Source organism: Coloeus monedula, assembly GCF_965178545.1.
Source record: "Coloeus monedula genome assembly, chromosome: Z".
In the NCBI taxonomy this organism is placed as follows: Eukaryota; Metazoa; Chordata; class Aves; order Passeriformes; family Corvidae; genus Coloeus; species Coloeus monedula.
In genome coordinates, this window is record NC_138822.1 from 83,958,495 (window position 1) to 83,974,219 (window position 15,725).

General features: G+C 38.9%; 1 protein-coding gene across 2 annotated transcripts in view; it reads right to left on the reverse strand.

The window, feature by feature from the left end:
• DYM (dymeclin) overlaps positions 1-15,725 on the reverse strand; it is a 211,736-nt gene that overhangs the window by 169,089 nt on the left and 26,922 nt on the right. For both annotated transcript variants that reach the window (XM_082302076.1, XM_082302075.1), the window contains exons 6-7: positions 12,144-12,216; positions 551-676 (exon numbers count right to left, since the gene is read on the reverse strand). In XM_082302076.1, coding sequence (XP_082158202.1) covers positions 551-676; positions 12,144-12,216 — 199 coding nt within the window. The remainder of the gene's footprint in view (positions 1-550; positions 677-12,143; positions 12,217-15,725) is intronic.

The window sequence follows — 15,725 nt, forward strand, 5'->3', positions numbered from 1 at the left end:
AGGACCACATATGAACTCTTCCCCCAAATATTCCCCATTTTCCCCCAAACCCTCAATTCCTTCAGTCCAGAGGCTGAAGTACCAGGACACCCCACAAATCCTGAAGCTCTGGCTCCATCCTGCTGCTGTTTTGGGCTGAAGTCTGCCCTATGCTCCGTCTTCAACTTTACAAGGCCTGCTACTTATCTGCATGGCAAGAAAGCTCTAGCATTTCTGAGGGACCTGAGTTCTCTAGGCTGCAGTGCTACAAGACTCATTGCTGAATCAAAAAAACATCCTGAAAAGTAAATGCTGTTTTAAGTTAATGAAACTACCCTCAAAATACAAAAATTATTTCCAAAATAGTTTTACTGAAGACTGGGCTGTGAGATATCCACCTAAAACCCTCCAAGAGCCTTTAGAGATGTTTTCTTTTCTGTTTTCTTCCTTTTGAGCAGAACAAATTTTCTATGAACAAAACATTTTGCTGCCTTCTGTTTTCAGGTACAAACAACCTAAACAAGAGACCCATTTGCTTTGCTCTTAGGCAACACCCCAGAGCAGGACATACCATCGACCATGCATCAGGTATTTGTGAATGATGCTCTCTCGCAAAATCTCTTTGTGGAATAATTGGCAGGAGAGGAACACAATGAGAGTTGTCACGGCTTCCAAAGAAATGCTGTATGTAATATCTCTGCAGAAAAAAGGGGAAAATTACAGAGATTAATCTACTGGGTTGTTTACAAGCTGATTTCCAAGAATACTTGGTAGCTTCACCTGAAGTTATACACTGTGTAGCACAGAGAGTTTCAATTGGGAACATGTAAACAACAAATTCAAGAAAACCAGAATCATTTCATACCAGAAATGGGCTGTTTTTCTTAGAAATAGGCATTTTTTTCATATGCTAAAAGACAAAACAACGTAAAAAGAAGTATTGCTCATAGCACTCAAGTTGCAATTGATATACTTCTTCCTAAAAATAATAAATATCTCTCAGAAGTGTGTCCTTTGTATCGTTAAACAAAACTGTCACAAAACCATCATGCTAAGTGAGGAAGTGAATGTCCACCTAGCTCCATCTGCCAGCAATGTAATACACAAATGCCAGTTCAAGTGTACAAAACGCTCAGGGTATCAGGATACCACATATATTGTTCAGTTTTAAATGGTATTTTTGAGGTAACAGGGAAGTAGAAAGTTTCAAGATATTACAGATAATCACAAAGAATGAGCTGCAATGCTTAAATACTGACAGTTCAGCAAAGTTCATTTAGCTCAGGCTGATTAGGAAAAGCTGTGCAGCAGAGTAGATGACAGGCACACTATTAAAAATACCTCGTGTTTTCTGTTCCCACCTCTGCCTATAATGACTTTGTTACAAATCTTGTTTTTAAAAGGGAGAGAAAAATGGCATTTGCCTCCTTAATCAGTAACAAACTGCAGACTTCAAGAAACCTTTTAAAAAACACAATGAAGTAACTTGGACATGAACCAGTATCATTCTTGCTTTCAATCAAAGACCATTTTTGCGTCCTCCAAAAGGAGGAACTTCATTTGGCGCAACAGCACCATCCTGCAGTTCATTAGAAATATTGTTATTAAGTATTATTATTGTTACCACAAGTCCTTTTAATGCTTCTCCCACTGCCACTATTTAATTTCCACAGTATGCTTCACAATCCAGTATTACTAAGTTACAACAGTTTCCCTGCAACAATTACCAAGGTTTTTTGACCTGGGACCTACTGGAAATTCAAAATCTGTTTATTATTGTCAAATGAAAATATTTAATAGTATCTCTATTTCAGATTTTTAAAAAATCAAAACACTAAAGAACAAATCAGCATCAATGCTGTTTAATCAGTGGTGCTAAATTTTTCTTCGTTACAATGTCACCTTCCAAAAATTTTATTCTCAACATTAGAATAGGTATAAGCATAAAACTAAGCGCTCTTTTCAACAACGATGATTTGAGAACTACAGTGCAATCTCCTGAAGCAAAATCAGTTCACGCCAGAAAAAAATAGATTTTCACTAGTCTCAGGATCAGAGCTGGTGTGCCTCACTGAAACAGACAGGATTTTATTTAGAAGAAATCAGTCTAATTTTTAACACATTCAAATAGCTTAATATTCTCAAGTGTGCTGCCAGGTATGTTGTAAATAACATGCATTACTGTGAAGTGTGAAAAGAAGAATTTCATGCATTACAATGCACCGACAGCTTAAATTAAACTCTTCTGCAGCAGCTCCAGGCCAGAGTTTCTGCAGAGAGTGCAGTTATTTACTCAAAGTCAACAGCAAAATGAAATCACAATTTCCTGGATCACAATCCACAGAACCACACCACCTCTGATACAAAAATGTTTTTAAAAGTGAAGGTTGTGCAAACTCACTGTTTTTCATTTTCTCTCACCTGATTTGAATACTTGAACCCCAAACATTTGAAGTTATGGGTCAGGAAGAGACATATTGCCTAAGTAACATTTTCCTGAAAATCATGATGTCCTTTTGAATTACTTTTACTCTCTGCGAGTTACCTGACTTTTTGCCCACTCCTGAGGAAGTTCGCCAGTGTACATGCTGGTAATTAGATCAGGCCAGAGGTTACACTCTGATCTGGTTCCACTGCAAATTCACCTCAGCCAGAAGCAAGGTTGCACTAGGAACAGTTCCTGCTCCCTCTCCAAACCAGGGGCACTGTGCAATCCACCACCCACATGCATCCCGTCCCAAGCAAAGCAAAGAGGACTTGTATATATATGTATCAATTATCAAAGGTTCAGCCACCAGCAAAAAAAAAAATTAAGAAATGTTTTTCTGTCAAAATAAAAACAACAGTTTGGAAAAACACTTTTTTGATATTACAAAAAGATATATTCAGACACTTAGCATTATGACAAAGGCTGAGAATACAAGAATATTGTCTCCTACCCCAAGGTGATGAATGAAAAGGGATATAACTTCATGACATACTACAACATGCACTGGGTCACTATGCAGAGAAGAAACAAATTTTGGGGTCTAGTATACTTTTTCTCCATTTCAATTATTCATTCATTTATTTTTATAATAACTGATACAAATGGAGTAGCAAATTTGAGGAAATGTTACAAAATGATTTTGTTTTGATAAGCGTCAGCATAAAAAAATAAACAAAGAGGTTACTGTACTGTATTAAGTATATTTTGTGAGGAAAAAAATCTGCCTTCAATATCCTTATATAACTCTGAAAGACAATACAAACAGAAAGGTAAATTCAAGCAGCCCCACTTAGTGAGTTATTTTCTCTCAGTTCAAAACCCAGACAGGGCACATTTAACTGTAGAAACACTCCATTCAAACTTGTAGAATCTTTTCAAATTAAATCTGCTCTGACATAAACACAACCAGGGTCCTGATATCTGGGGTAACCCCTCAGGTCCAGTCACCCTTAATTTATCAGCACAAGGATAAAGCTTCGGAGCAAAATTATTTTCTCCACCAAGGGTCAAATGTACAGTTTTCTGAAACTCAAGCATTTCTAAAGGGTCACAAGAACTACCAGGAACCTCTTTCAACTTCAAAGAAAATACTGTTTGTTTATATTGAGAGACTATAGAATAGGCAGTCTTTTTTTTTTTTTTTTTATTCAAAGATATCGGTCATATAGTATGACTTTACATGGAATTTATGCTGATCTCCAACTTCCCCTGAAAACTGTTTGCTTGCAGATAAGGAGGAAACTAGAAATAATGAACTCATGTATCAATTACATGTCAAAATTATTTAGCTAGTTATTTCAGAAAGCCAGAATAACTGCATGTTGTTTTGAGCTTCTGTGGCATTTTTTTTCCTTCTCAAGTGTCTTACAAAAAAAATTAAAAATCCACAGATAGAGCTCATGTTCTGCATAAATGGACTTCATAAAGCAATGTACCAAAACATGCAGAGGTCTTTTCTCTTTCTCCTTTTGGATTTTCTCTTTGGGGATTCATTAGTTATTCTCAGTTTTTTCATCTTATTCTCTCTCTCTCTCCTTTCCACAAGGAGATAATATTCCCATAGCAGGTAGACAAGCTAGCCGATACTATAGGTCTGTCTCTCAAAACATGCATCTTTCACAAGGAAAGAATCTGAGACAGACCGAAGTCTAGAAATCATGGCAGTCATTTCTTTCCTGCATTTGGGCTCTCCTCTTATCACACGTAGCTGTCCTCCTGGTATCACACTTCATATACAGTGACATCCTTGGACCAGATGGAGCAGGTCCAGGTTCTCACATGTGACAGCCAAGTTAAAACTGATTTCTGGCAACAGACCTTATACATAAACATTTTCTGTGAGGAAAAGACACATCATATCATATCTATCTGAGATTATGTTAAATTATGGATTCTTCATAGAATGAAGAGCTCCAAAATGCAAGATTCCTTGATACTAGCATAACAAATGTGTGCATGTATTTAACATGTGTTTAGTGTCTACCTTTCAATGAAAAACTGATATATCAATGGATTCCTTCCAAAAGCAAATGATGCCAGATAATTTCAATAAAAACTTTTAAATTAAACAACCAAGGAGATGTTTGAATTATAGTAATCTTTAGGTAACAACTCATTAAATCAAAAGACAAGAATTAGAATCACAGAATGGTTTGGGTTGGGAGGGACCTTAAAGCTCATCCAGTCCTACACCCTGCCACAGGCAGGGACACCTTCCACTATCCCAGGTTGCTCCAAGCCCCGTCCAGCCTGGCCTGGGACACTGCCAGAGATGGAGAGTCCACAGCCTCCAGGAAATAAATTCTGCTAAATCAGCACCATGTTCCATCTTAATCTGCTTTGTCAAGTAGGTAAGAGAGATTGTGGGCTCATCTGGGACCACTATAGCCCTGGCAATACTGCTTTAAAGCAACACTGCGTTTAGACTTAGAGTAGCACTGCTTTAGAAGAAATTGGTGCAGTACCTAATTCTTCCAGGATATGGACTGGAGAGAACATCACTTCTCTTCTGGTCTTCCACCAGGAACATACATTGTAGTTAATTTATTTTATTTAATAACTTTGGTGGCAAACCTGTAAATTAGAATCATCAAATCCTAGACTGGTTTGTGTTAGAAGGGACCTTAAACCTTATCCACTGCCATTTGCTGACACGGACAGGAACACCTTCCACTAGACCAGGACACCCCAAGCCCCGCACAACCTTAGCCTAAATACTGTTTCCAAATTATGTAATCACCCCACACAGAACAAGAACTATGGTCCTGTTAAAACCACAGCTCCCCAGCATCCTGGCATCTGCTTTATCCATTCAAAACCATGTGGATGACCTCCTATCAGCATCACCTACCAAGAACTTCAACAATCTACCTATGTGTCACCATCCTGCTGCTGCTGGCTTCTCTCCAAGGCCAAACACCACTCACAAGTGCTTTCTGTACTCCCAATCATTCAGCTTTGTTCCCTGCCTGTGAGAGAGGTCTGTGACAGAGGAACCAAGGTGAACTACAGAGGCACCATAGAGGAAAATCCCAGCTATGGACTCCAATTAACACTCTGAAGGCACATGCTGTTGTAAACACTTTAATTACTCAGTGAAATGCAGCTATTTCTATATCAGCACACAGAGGCTGAGAGCTCATAAATGATTTCACACCTATAGAGCAAACATCCTGAACAGTCAGAAACCAAACTCCCTCCCAATTTCAACTCCTACCTCTAGACCAAGCCCCCTCCCTGTTCAAATATTTTCCTGAACTTTCACCCAGCCAGAGCTGTCTACTCCGAGTATTAAAAGGTTAAAAGGTAACCCATTTTCTAATTTAGGAGAGTTGCCAAAAGGGCTGATTCATACAAAAAAGTCTCAAATCATACAGGAACCAGGTTTCATTTCCCTGCTTCCTGAGGGCCCACCAGAAAGGTGAAAGAGGAGTCACCACAGAGAATAGGATCAGTTTTGAAAACTGAAAAGCAAGTACAATATCTGGCTATCAGCCTCAGGACACAAGTACAACAACTCAAAGAGAACATAATCTTTCCTCTTGGAATCATTCCTAATTTTACACTCACTGATGGTACATATGCACTCTGGCAGCTGATAATGGTCTACACTTATTACAGCTGACTCCAAACATTTGGGAGATGTCCCAAGGGGGCACTCAGCAAACACTGACTGGAAGCAGAAAGCATCTCTGACATTTCGTACTGCATCTGCCCCACAGTGGGTATTCTCACATGGGAGGACAACAGGGTGAGAAAACAAAAAATCCCAGAATGGTTTGGATTGGAAGGACCTTAAAGCTCATTTCATTCCACCCCCTTCCACTAAACCTTCAAGTGCCATCCAACCTAACCGTGGACACTGCCAGGGATCCAGGGCAGCCACAGCTGCTCTGAGCACCCTCTGCCAGGACTTCCCCACCCTCACAGACAGCAACTCCTTCCCAATATCTCATCTGTCCCCTGGAGCATCAACAATATGGAAATACTCTAAAGGTAGTACCTAAAGGATTGACATGACAGCATGACTCAAGAGCCTTTTTTCACAGACCTGTTCCTAAACCCTTTGAGACTATGTGACTGTGTACATTTTCACCTCACTGACATTTAGTTCTTCCCCCTACGGATTAAAAATACTAGAAGTTCTGGACTTTTAAATGTTGCACAGAGAAACTGTATTATGTACTATTTACTTTTTATGTCACAAAGTCTTGTTACCAATATCCACTGAAACTAATTAAAAGGCATTACTTTTCTAACAACAGAACACAAGAGAACAGCCCAAATTCCCTAAAACTGGACAGCTGCAGTGACTCCCAGGTGTAGTTTCCAATCCCCAGGAAAGAGAAGATGACCCAGGCGACCAAACAACTACATTAGACCATCAGAGGGTTCTACACAGAGCCAGACCACAGGAATCACACCCTGCATTTCAGTGATGCAGCCTAAGTGAAAGGCAGACCCGCTCCACAGTCTCTCTGTGTCTTTGCTGTTGAGACCCAAATACCTGCACAACCAGGTGTTTTTCAGTGAAAACAGGGCTGAAAACCATATCAGAAAGCAGGTTATTAGGAATTTGATACACAGAACAATATACGAAAAACTGTACAGACTTCTGATGCTATGCTCTGGGGTGAGGAAGTTTGCTACAAGTTAAAGCTTACCTAGTGAACGGATAGGTCATAGAGAAATACTGATCTAAGTCTAAAATAAAAACTAGAACAGCCTAAGAATATGTGATACAGATAAGCTTTTCCTACTCAGGATATTTAGACACTTAAAACACTGCACATCTACTATCAGAAATAATGAGCAATTAAGAAAATCTTCCAAATACATGAATACATTTTATTTGCTGCACCATCCCAAGGTGCAGCAGCAAATAAAACTCCCATTATACGAATCAGATCCCTCCTAAACAGAGCACAATAGTCTTAAACTTTGAGGCTCATCAAAGTGAAGCAACACAAATCTCTCTCAGTTTGCATGTTTTCGCTACCTTCAACCTCAGTTTCAACAGATGGAAGTTCGCCTTTGATGATGAGACAAAGTTGCCAAAAATGCAAAAATCACATAGCTTTCCAAATAATGGAGCTACTACAATCTTGATAAAAATTCCTTGAATAGACTCTTTTAAAAAAAGCACTATTCTGACCTATTCTTTTGAAAGTAACAAAAATAATTAAAATATGGCACTTCTGAGCTAGAACAGAAAACATTTTTTAATCTCTTTGCTGCTCATAACTGGCAAGAAAAAAAGCCTAAACATTTCTCATCATCTGTAAACGGCACCTTTCCTACACTGCAGTTATTCTGTAGCGCTTTATAATCAATTATACTGCCTTTCTTCCTCCTACATTTGACTTTTAAGCTCCCATAAAATGCAGCAAGCATCCCTAAATGAGTCAAAACATTGTCAACATTTAAATTTCCAAACAACTAAGACTGCACCCTAAAACAACCATAACTAGAGAAAATAAGGGAATTTAATAGAAATATCAACTAACTTGTACTGGCACCACAGGGTGCTACTTAGGAGTGATGTAACTAGATCACAGTATTTCATTTTTCCTCCACATGCATTGATAGTTTTTAATGAAGTGGAAATGCACTGATAACAACCAGATGTTCAGTCATGGATACCAGCTCTTAACAAGCTGCTGAAAGAAGCCTTTATAATTTAAAGCTTTGGGAGCTCCATCCTGCAACAAAATGTTAGCAATAGTTTCTACATAAAAGTCATACAATTAAATACTAACATTGTATCTTTTTGCCGACTATGCAGTTCGAATCATTAGTGTACACTCTTGTGTGCTAACATTAGCAAAACCAAAGAAAAAGCAGAGTATCCATAGCACACTCAAGGGAACCATAAATCAAACATCAACATACAGTAACACAAGTGTTATAAGGGACTGCACAAGTCTAATTGTTGAAAACTGTACTTTCTATAAAATTAAATCTGAAGCTTTTATCCCTGGCATTTTGTACAATGCAGCACAGCGCGTTTTTCAGAAAGGTAATTCAAGACATTTTTAATAACTCTCAGACACAGCATCACAATGTTGCAGAGTCCCAGAGTCCCTACTGCAACCTATTTCTGCCTTTAAGCACATTTACCTTTTCCAATACAAACTAACTTTGAGAAAGATTTTCTTAAATTGCCTGTAAAAACTGAGACACTCCCAGAAATGCTCTGCCTCCCAGAAAGGCTCTGCAGCTTTTCCCAACAACAACAAAAAAGTTATGTTTCATAATAAGGGACAGAGATTTGACAGTTATCTTCTTCCACATCCCACATCTTCCTTATTAATTCTGAGAAAGACAATCCACCTGCAATTTCGAAGTATGCTGCAGGTTGTTTTGTAGGCAGAAATGAGCTTATTCTGCCAAAGCTGATAACTAGAGCAAGCTCAGAGGTGAGTGACATCTGCCCATACTCAGGAAAAGATTGGAGCCTTGACGAATTCAGTGTCCCTGTCAAGCCCAAACTCTTTACAATTTAGAACCACAGAATGGTTTGGGTTGGAAAGGACCTTAAAGCCCATCCAGTCTCAACACTGCCATGGACAGGGACACCTTCCACTATCCCAGGGTGCTCCAAGCCCCATCCAACCTGGCCTTGGACACTGCCAGAGATCCAGGGGCAGCCACAGCTGCTCTGGGCACCCTGGGCCAGGGCCTGCCCACCCTCACAGACAGCAATTCCTTCCCAATATCCCATCCAGCCCTGCCCTCTGGCACTGGGAAGCCATTCCCTGTGTCCTGGCCCTCCATGCCTTGTCCCCAGTCCCTCTGCAGCTCTCCTGGAGCCCCTTGAGGCCCTGCCAGGGGCTCTGAGCTCTCCCTGGAGCCTTCTCTTGTGCAGCTGAACACCCCCAGCTGTCCCAGGCTGGCTGCAGAGCAGAGGGGCTCCAGCCCTGGAGCATCTCGGTGGCCTCCTCTGGACTGGCTGCAGCAGCTCCAGGTCCTTGTGCTGTTGTTCCCCAGGGCTGGGGCAGCTCTGCAGGTGGGGCCTCACCTGAGCAGGGCAGAGGGGCAGAATTCCCTCTCCCCTGGTGCCCATGCTGAGGATTAGCCCAGGGCATGGGGAGTTTCTGGGTCCCAATGCACATGGTTGAGGCATGTCCAGCCTCTCTCACAGCCTCTGGGTTATCAACAGATATCCCAAAATCCTTCTCCTCAGGGCTGCTCTCCAACCAGCCTGGAACAACCATGCCTGCAAAATACCACACACAGAAGTATCCCAAGCACCTGATGTGACATTGAGAACAAGTTCAAAAGGAAGGAGTGCAAGACAGCTGCACAGATACCTCTGTTCCTACATTCTGAACATGAACATGGCCTTCCATGCTTTAAAAATAATGCTACAGCTTCAGTGAAGGAGAAAAATAGAAGCTTAAACTGGGGTGCAGACATGCAACATATTCACACGGCAGCTGCCAGCTGTATACACTCCTTCACCAAACTGCACCTACAGAACCCAAGGGACATACTAATTGTCACAATCCTCTATTAAGGCTCCTGAATGCTCCTAACGAAACCTTTGCTACTCTGAAAGCCACTTTGAAGACCAGCTCAGCATGGAGATTTTAATGGTCTGTCATAACAAAAATTCATCTTTAATAGCAGCTTTACAGACAGACACTGTTACAGTGTCACTGCAAGCTGCCAAAGCTGGCTGTTCTCTCGCAGGTGGATCCTAAGTCCTGACACACAAATCATAACAAGTTTGAATATTTAATGTGCTCCACTCAATCTATTCCTTCCCCAAATTCACATACTAGGCTTGCAATTCTCTTGCTTCATTCCAGCTAAAGACAGAAATTAACTACTCCCTTGAAACAAAATAGGGAAAGAATCTCTAGTGATATCTGACCAGGGAGAGGGAGGTAAGCAAGAATAAACTCACTATGAAAACAATCCTGATCACTCTCTTGAACAAAATTAATAATAAACTAATACCTTATAACACCTTTATGAAGAACATAGTTGGACTGTGTTTTAGAGAAAGAAGGTTTTCCAATATCTCCTTTCCTCTACCTACTTCCCTTTCGATGATATGGGAACAAAATTCTTAGTTAAGACATTATCACATTGTTAAATGTATTTTAGTGATAAACAAGACAGTAATACACATTTTTGTTAGTATTTTATTAGCAATCAGCAGCATGCTATTTCAGGAGAAATTTAGCTAAAAAAACTTACATGACAAAAAAAATCCCAACCACAAAATAAAAATCTTCCACATCTCTGTCTTGTGGTTTCTGATATAGCCAAATATTAAAATTATGGACAGGCTTTATAATTTTCTATTTAAATATTCCCATTTTATCACTAGGTTTTAGAGTAATCTAAGTGCTTTCAGCAGCTGCTTCCATTTGGAGCAACCACATTCACACAGAAATAAAGATGCTGACAGGTTCAGTTGTTGAAACTGGTGAGGAACAATCATGCTGGTGTATTTTCTTCTGCTGGAAAGGCAGAATAAAGGAACTGGACTGCACACACACAGTGGTACTTCCAAGAAAGAAAAATAAAAGCCTGCAGGATTTATGAACTTGTCTGTATATCACAGTCCTCTCAGCCCTTTGTACTTCCTCTAATCTGCTCCAAACAAAGCCTGTATCTGTTCCAGGAAGTCCTGACAAGCTCTGTGGAATGACACTCTGAATCACACCACTAATTCATTACACTCTACCTACACAAATCCCTCGCGTTAACGTTGACAGAGCTGTATTTAATGACAGCAATGTTTCAAAAAACATTGCATCTTTGTCAGTTTTCCAACCAAAAGAGCAATCCCAGCTACAAAATAGCAGCACTTTATACTACACTGTAAGAGACAATATGAAACTCTTCCAAAGCCATGATGCTTCAGTTGGGGCACTACATTTTAGGCACAGACTACAATGAAATTTAACACTAAAGACACTGTTCACTCTACCTTTAGGAAAGTTTATCATGGGGAAAAAAGTTAAAACTCATCAGAACACTTCCACAAAAGTGAAAGAACACTTTTATTTCCAAGGAACAAAGCATGCTCTCCTACATAAAACACTGAAGTATGTTTTATGACACATATCCCAACAAAATGTGGAATCAACATCTCTCAAATACAACAGATGCATGAAAAAAAAGCCATATAAACAAATCTGTAGATCTACAGAAACATTCCACTTATTCATTTCTCTTACCCCTTCTCCAGACATCAATTCACTGGAATTTCAGAAATCAGTATTAAATAGCACAACATGATTTATTTTTGCAATTTAAACCCCCACAGAACTGCAGAAGAACTTTAGTTTTCACCTTACTGCATACCCCAGAGCTGAAGTGACACCTCCACTGTACCTTCCCCTGTACCATGAGCACAACCATTTCCACCAGTTATTGTCTGTGTGCTGACAGGGGTACCTGAAACAAATGGAATAACTTCTGTTGATGGTTTGAACTGCTGTGTGAGACGTTCATCATGTACTTCTTCCAACAGAATATTCAGGGCTGGTACTGGCAGCAGCTTATCATTATGTGTACTGCTCCATCACATGGAACATTCAAATACAACTACATAAACATTATAATCCCATTACTACAAGTTTCATGCTCTCATATGCTCAGTTTATAAAAGAAGACTAAAAAAAAAAAAACCAGCAAAAGAAAAATGCCTACTTACAAGAGGGGAATTTCAACAATGAGCTGGATGAGGCAACACAGCAACTCTTCTATGAGGTCTTCACACTCTGTTCCTAAAAAAGAAACATATCAAAGGATTTCTGGGTTTTCAAACACCAAAACAAAGCGAAGATTCAAACACACAGATGCAGATGATCAATATCTTAATTAAGGAACAAACACTAGAAGTTATACCTGTTAAAGGAGATAGGATTTTTTTTCCTGAAATAGAAAGCACTTGAGATTACCAACAGAGAAAATGGTGATGCCTTCGCTTTTTTACATAAAAAAGTAACTAATAACAACTGCATAAATTAAATGAGATGCTGGTATTGTGAGAATTAAATTTAGCACATCAAGCCTTCCTTTACTACTCAGAGGAGGTCATATTAAACACTGTTATTACTAACAGTTGAACTAACCATTGTTGACTTCTCACTGGTCCACAGTTAAGTCTCCTCTCAAAATTCCCTGAACTTCACATATTTTCTCACTCAGTTTTATAAACCCAAGTGAAGAGTAATCAGAAGCAGTTTTGTTTGTCTAACATACACTGAGCAATACTCTAAAAGAATGTCAAAAGAATGCAGCCACTGAGCACATCACTGCTGCTCTTGAGTAATACACATACAATTGTTTCATTAATATATATATTTACTGAAGAAGTTTTACACATTTCAATGACAAGTTGGTGCATTTTAAGGGAACAGAAATCTTTCTCTAGTCATACACAATGTGATAAAATGCATGGAGTGATTCAGAATTATTTAAAAACTTGCAACTATTCTAAGCAATAAAACTGGTGGTATTTTACATCAGCAATTTTTAAAAGCAACTGTAACAAAAGACTTTTAAGACTCACTGAGGAAAAAGCTTATTAAACCACTTGAAGTTACCACATAATACTAAAAAAACCCAAAAGATAAATCCCTTGGTTCATCAGGATTTATTCTGCTTTCAGAAATAAAATTATGATGAGAAACTTACATCATCATAAGGAAGTGGAAGGTTTTATAGTGCTGAATTGCTAAGGAGCAGCATAGCTGATCCTCTGCATTACAGCACCGCAGCATAATAATTACCCAAATGCCTGTTTATTTTGTATTTTCAAATAAATAAGTCCTGCCATAAACACAGGATTATAGCCAGGTTACAGCAGTGTTACTCTGCTTAACCCAAGTCTGTTCTTGAGTCCAGAACTCAATTTTAAGAAGCACACCAGGGGGAATATTCACTATAAAGCAAAATTATTTCTTTCCGCAATCAGTTTATTAAAAACACATTAAAAATTGTCACCTAGTGAACTGCACATTCTAAAGGAAATCAGTTTTTTATCACGGAAACGTGGTTTCCTTTCTATAGAATCCCCCATGAGTAACACAATGCAGCTCCTGTTAGTAAAACCAAGAACTGCTCAGAGTATATAACCTTGGACAGAAACCACAGCCAATAACAGAGCACAGATAATATATTCTAAAGTAACTTGAATGTGACATTTTCCTAAGGCTTTCTGAACCTAGAAAATGCTTATAAAGCAAGACTGCTACTAATTCCCAACAGGTACCCAATTTTTCTCCTAACAGAAGAAAGTGAGAAGAAAAAGGTTAAAAAAGTAAAGTGAGTGCATTTTTAAAACATCATTTCTACATTTACCACACTACATGTACAACTCATCTGAAAAGAGAATAAGGTTATTTGAATATGAAAGAAGGCTTTTCCCTCAAGACAATATCCAAAATAAAGCAAGAAAACACCGGGTTAGCACATTCACGTAGAATGAAAGATGTTATTTAAAATTTTTTAAAAAGCTGAATTGCTGTAATCAATGTCATTCAGCTACAATAATTATTGTATCCTTTTCCCAACTGGGGCACAGACATTCTTGTTTAATTTTCATCTTGCCAAGACAATGAGGAGGATGCAAGCCAAATCTATAACGTGAGAGAGAGCTATAAACACGGAACACTCTGTGTTTTCACAAACAATGCCTCTTTCAATAGCAGGATAAAGACAATACACACAAGACTCATTCACATTAATAGATCACATACTTGGATCAAAGACCTGTAAAGCCTTGGGGAAAGTAAGTACAGGGTGAACCTGTCCAAATAAAATTAGAGCAGGGAGAGGAATCATAGGTGCATCTTCTAAACTCTAGTGCAGAAGTGACTCAATCACACAGGTTTTAAAATGTCCAGTTATGCTGAAGTACCATTTTTTCAGCAGCTATATTTAAGTCCTCAGATGTGAACTACTTCATTTTGCAAGTAATTTGATGGATTCTGACTTTTTGGTGGGGCTTGTTTGGTTTGGGTTTGAGATATGTATATATACATTTTAATTTTTTTTGGTTTTACTTTTTCAAAGTTACATACATTACAGGCACTGGATTAGCACACACAACACAGGCACAATGTCTTATGCAGAGGAAAGCAGAGATGCCAGGAGACCCCAATTCTAAAACCAGTCCAGCTCCATCCTCTCAAGAACATAACTACTACATTGATAAGACCTGATCTGGTAGATGTGCTGAATATTAATATTAATAAAATATTCCAGTATAACAAGGTATATCCTCACCGTAGATGCTACTTGTTTTTCTGCCCTGTTACTCATAAAGAACCTGGATACAAGTAATGAAATAAGTCATTCCTTGCAAAATAGACTTAAAGCTTCCTTAGGTTTTGTGGTTTGATCTTCAGCTCTAATGACTCTCACAAACTTCCAGCTTCTACTTAAGAGTGTGAATAATGAGTACATAAATTAATTGCCTTCCCTCATTTCCTTTATGTGATAGCTAAACATTCATGAAATCATTTAAGGCTTTAAATGTGTTATTTCTACACCGTGTTCACCATGCCCTCATACTTGCTTTACTACATCACAAACAGCCCTTAGCACCCTTGTGTTTAAAAACTTCTCTACAGATAATAAATAAAGCTTCCTACTACAGGAACAGGTGAAATGAATTGATGGTCTGATTTAAAATACACTACTCAGCATGTGCTCTCTTACACCTTTGAGTCACAATACAGTTAAAGACTGTGCAGAAACGGGATACAGTGGAAAGATGAATGACTTGTGTTAGTGAGACTAACTCCAGCTTCAGCTGAGCAGATGCTGACTCCAGTTTGGGATTTATGGATATCAGGAATTTTTCAGCTGAATCTTAAAGTATATGGGTTTAGTCTCTCTGTGAACTTTCCTGCAATCAAAATTGTGCAATATTCTCCAAAATTATAAGGAAATTCCCAATTATGGATGAAGAGCCAAAGGCTGCACTTCTCGGGCTAAAGAACCATCTGAAACCTCTCAAAAAGAATGCATTTGTGTTAATGGCAGGCCTTCTTTTGAAGGAAATCAATAAACAGGAATGTTAGCAGGGACTCAATCCAGGGCAATTTCTTCATTAGGCTAAAGTACACCCATGCACTCAAACCTCAAAAAAATCCCTTTTTATGACACAAAGCACAATTGCACAGCTTTCTTCTGAGCCTCAAACACAGTCTAGCAGGAAAAAGTACAAACTGGACATTTAGATAAAGTGAAAGCATATGAAGTGCAAAATCTGGGAGCAGAATCC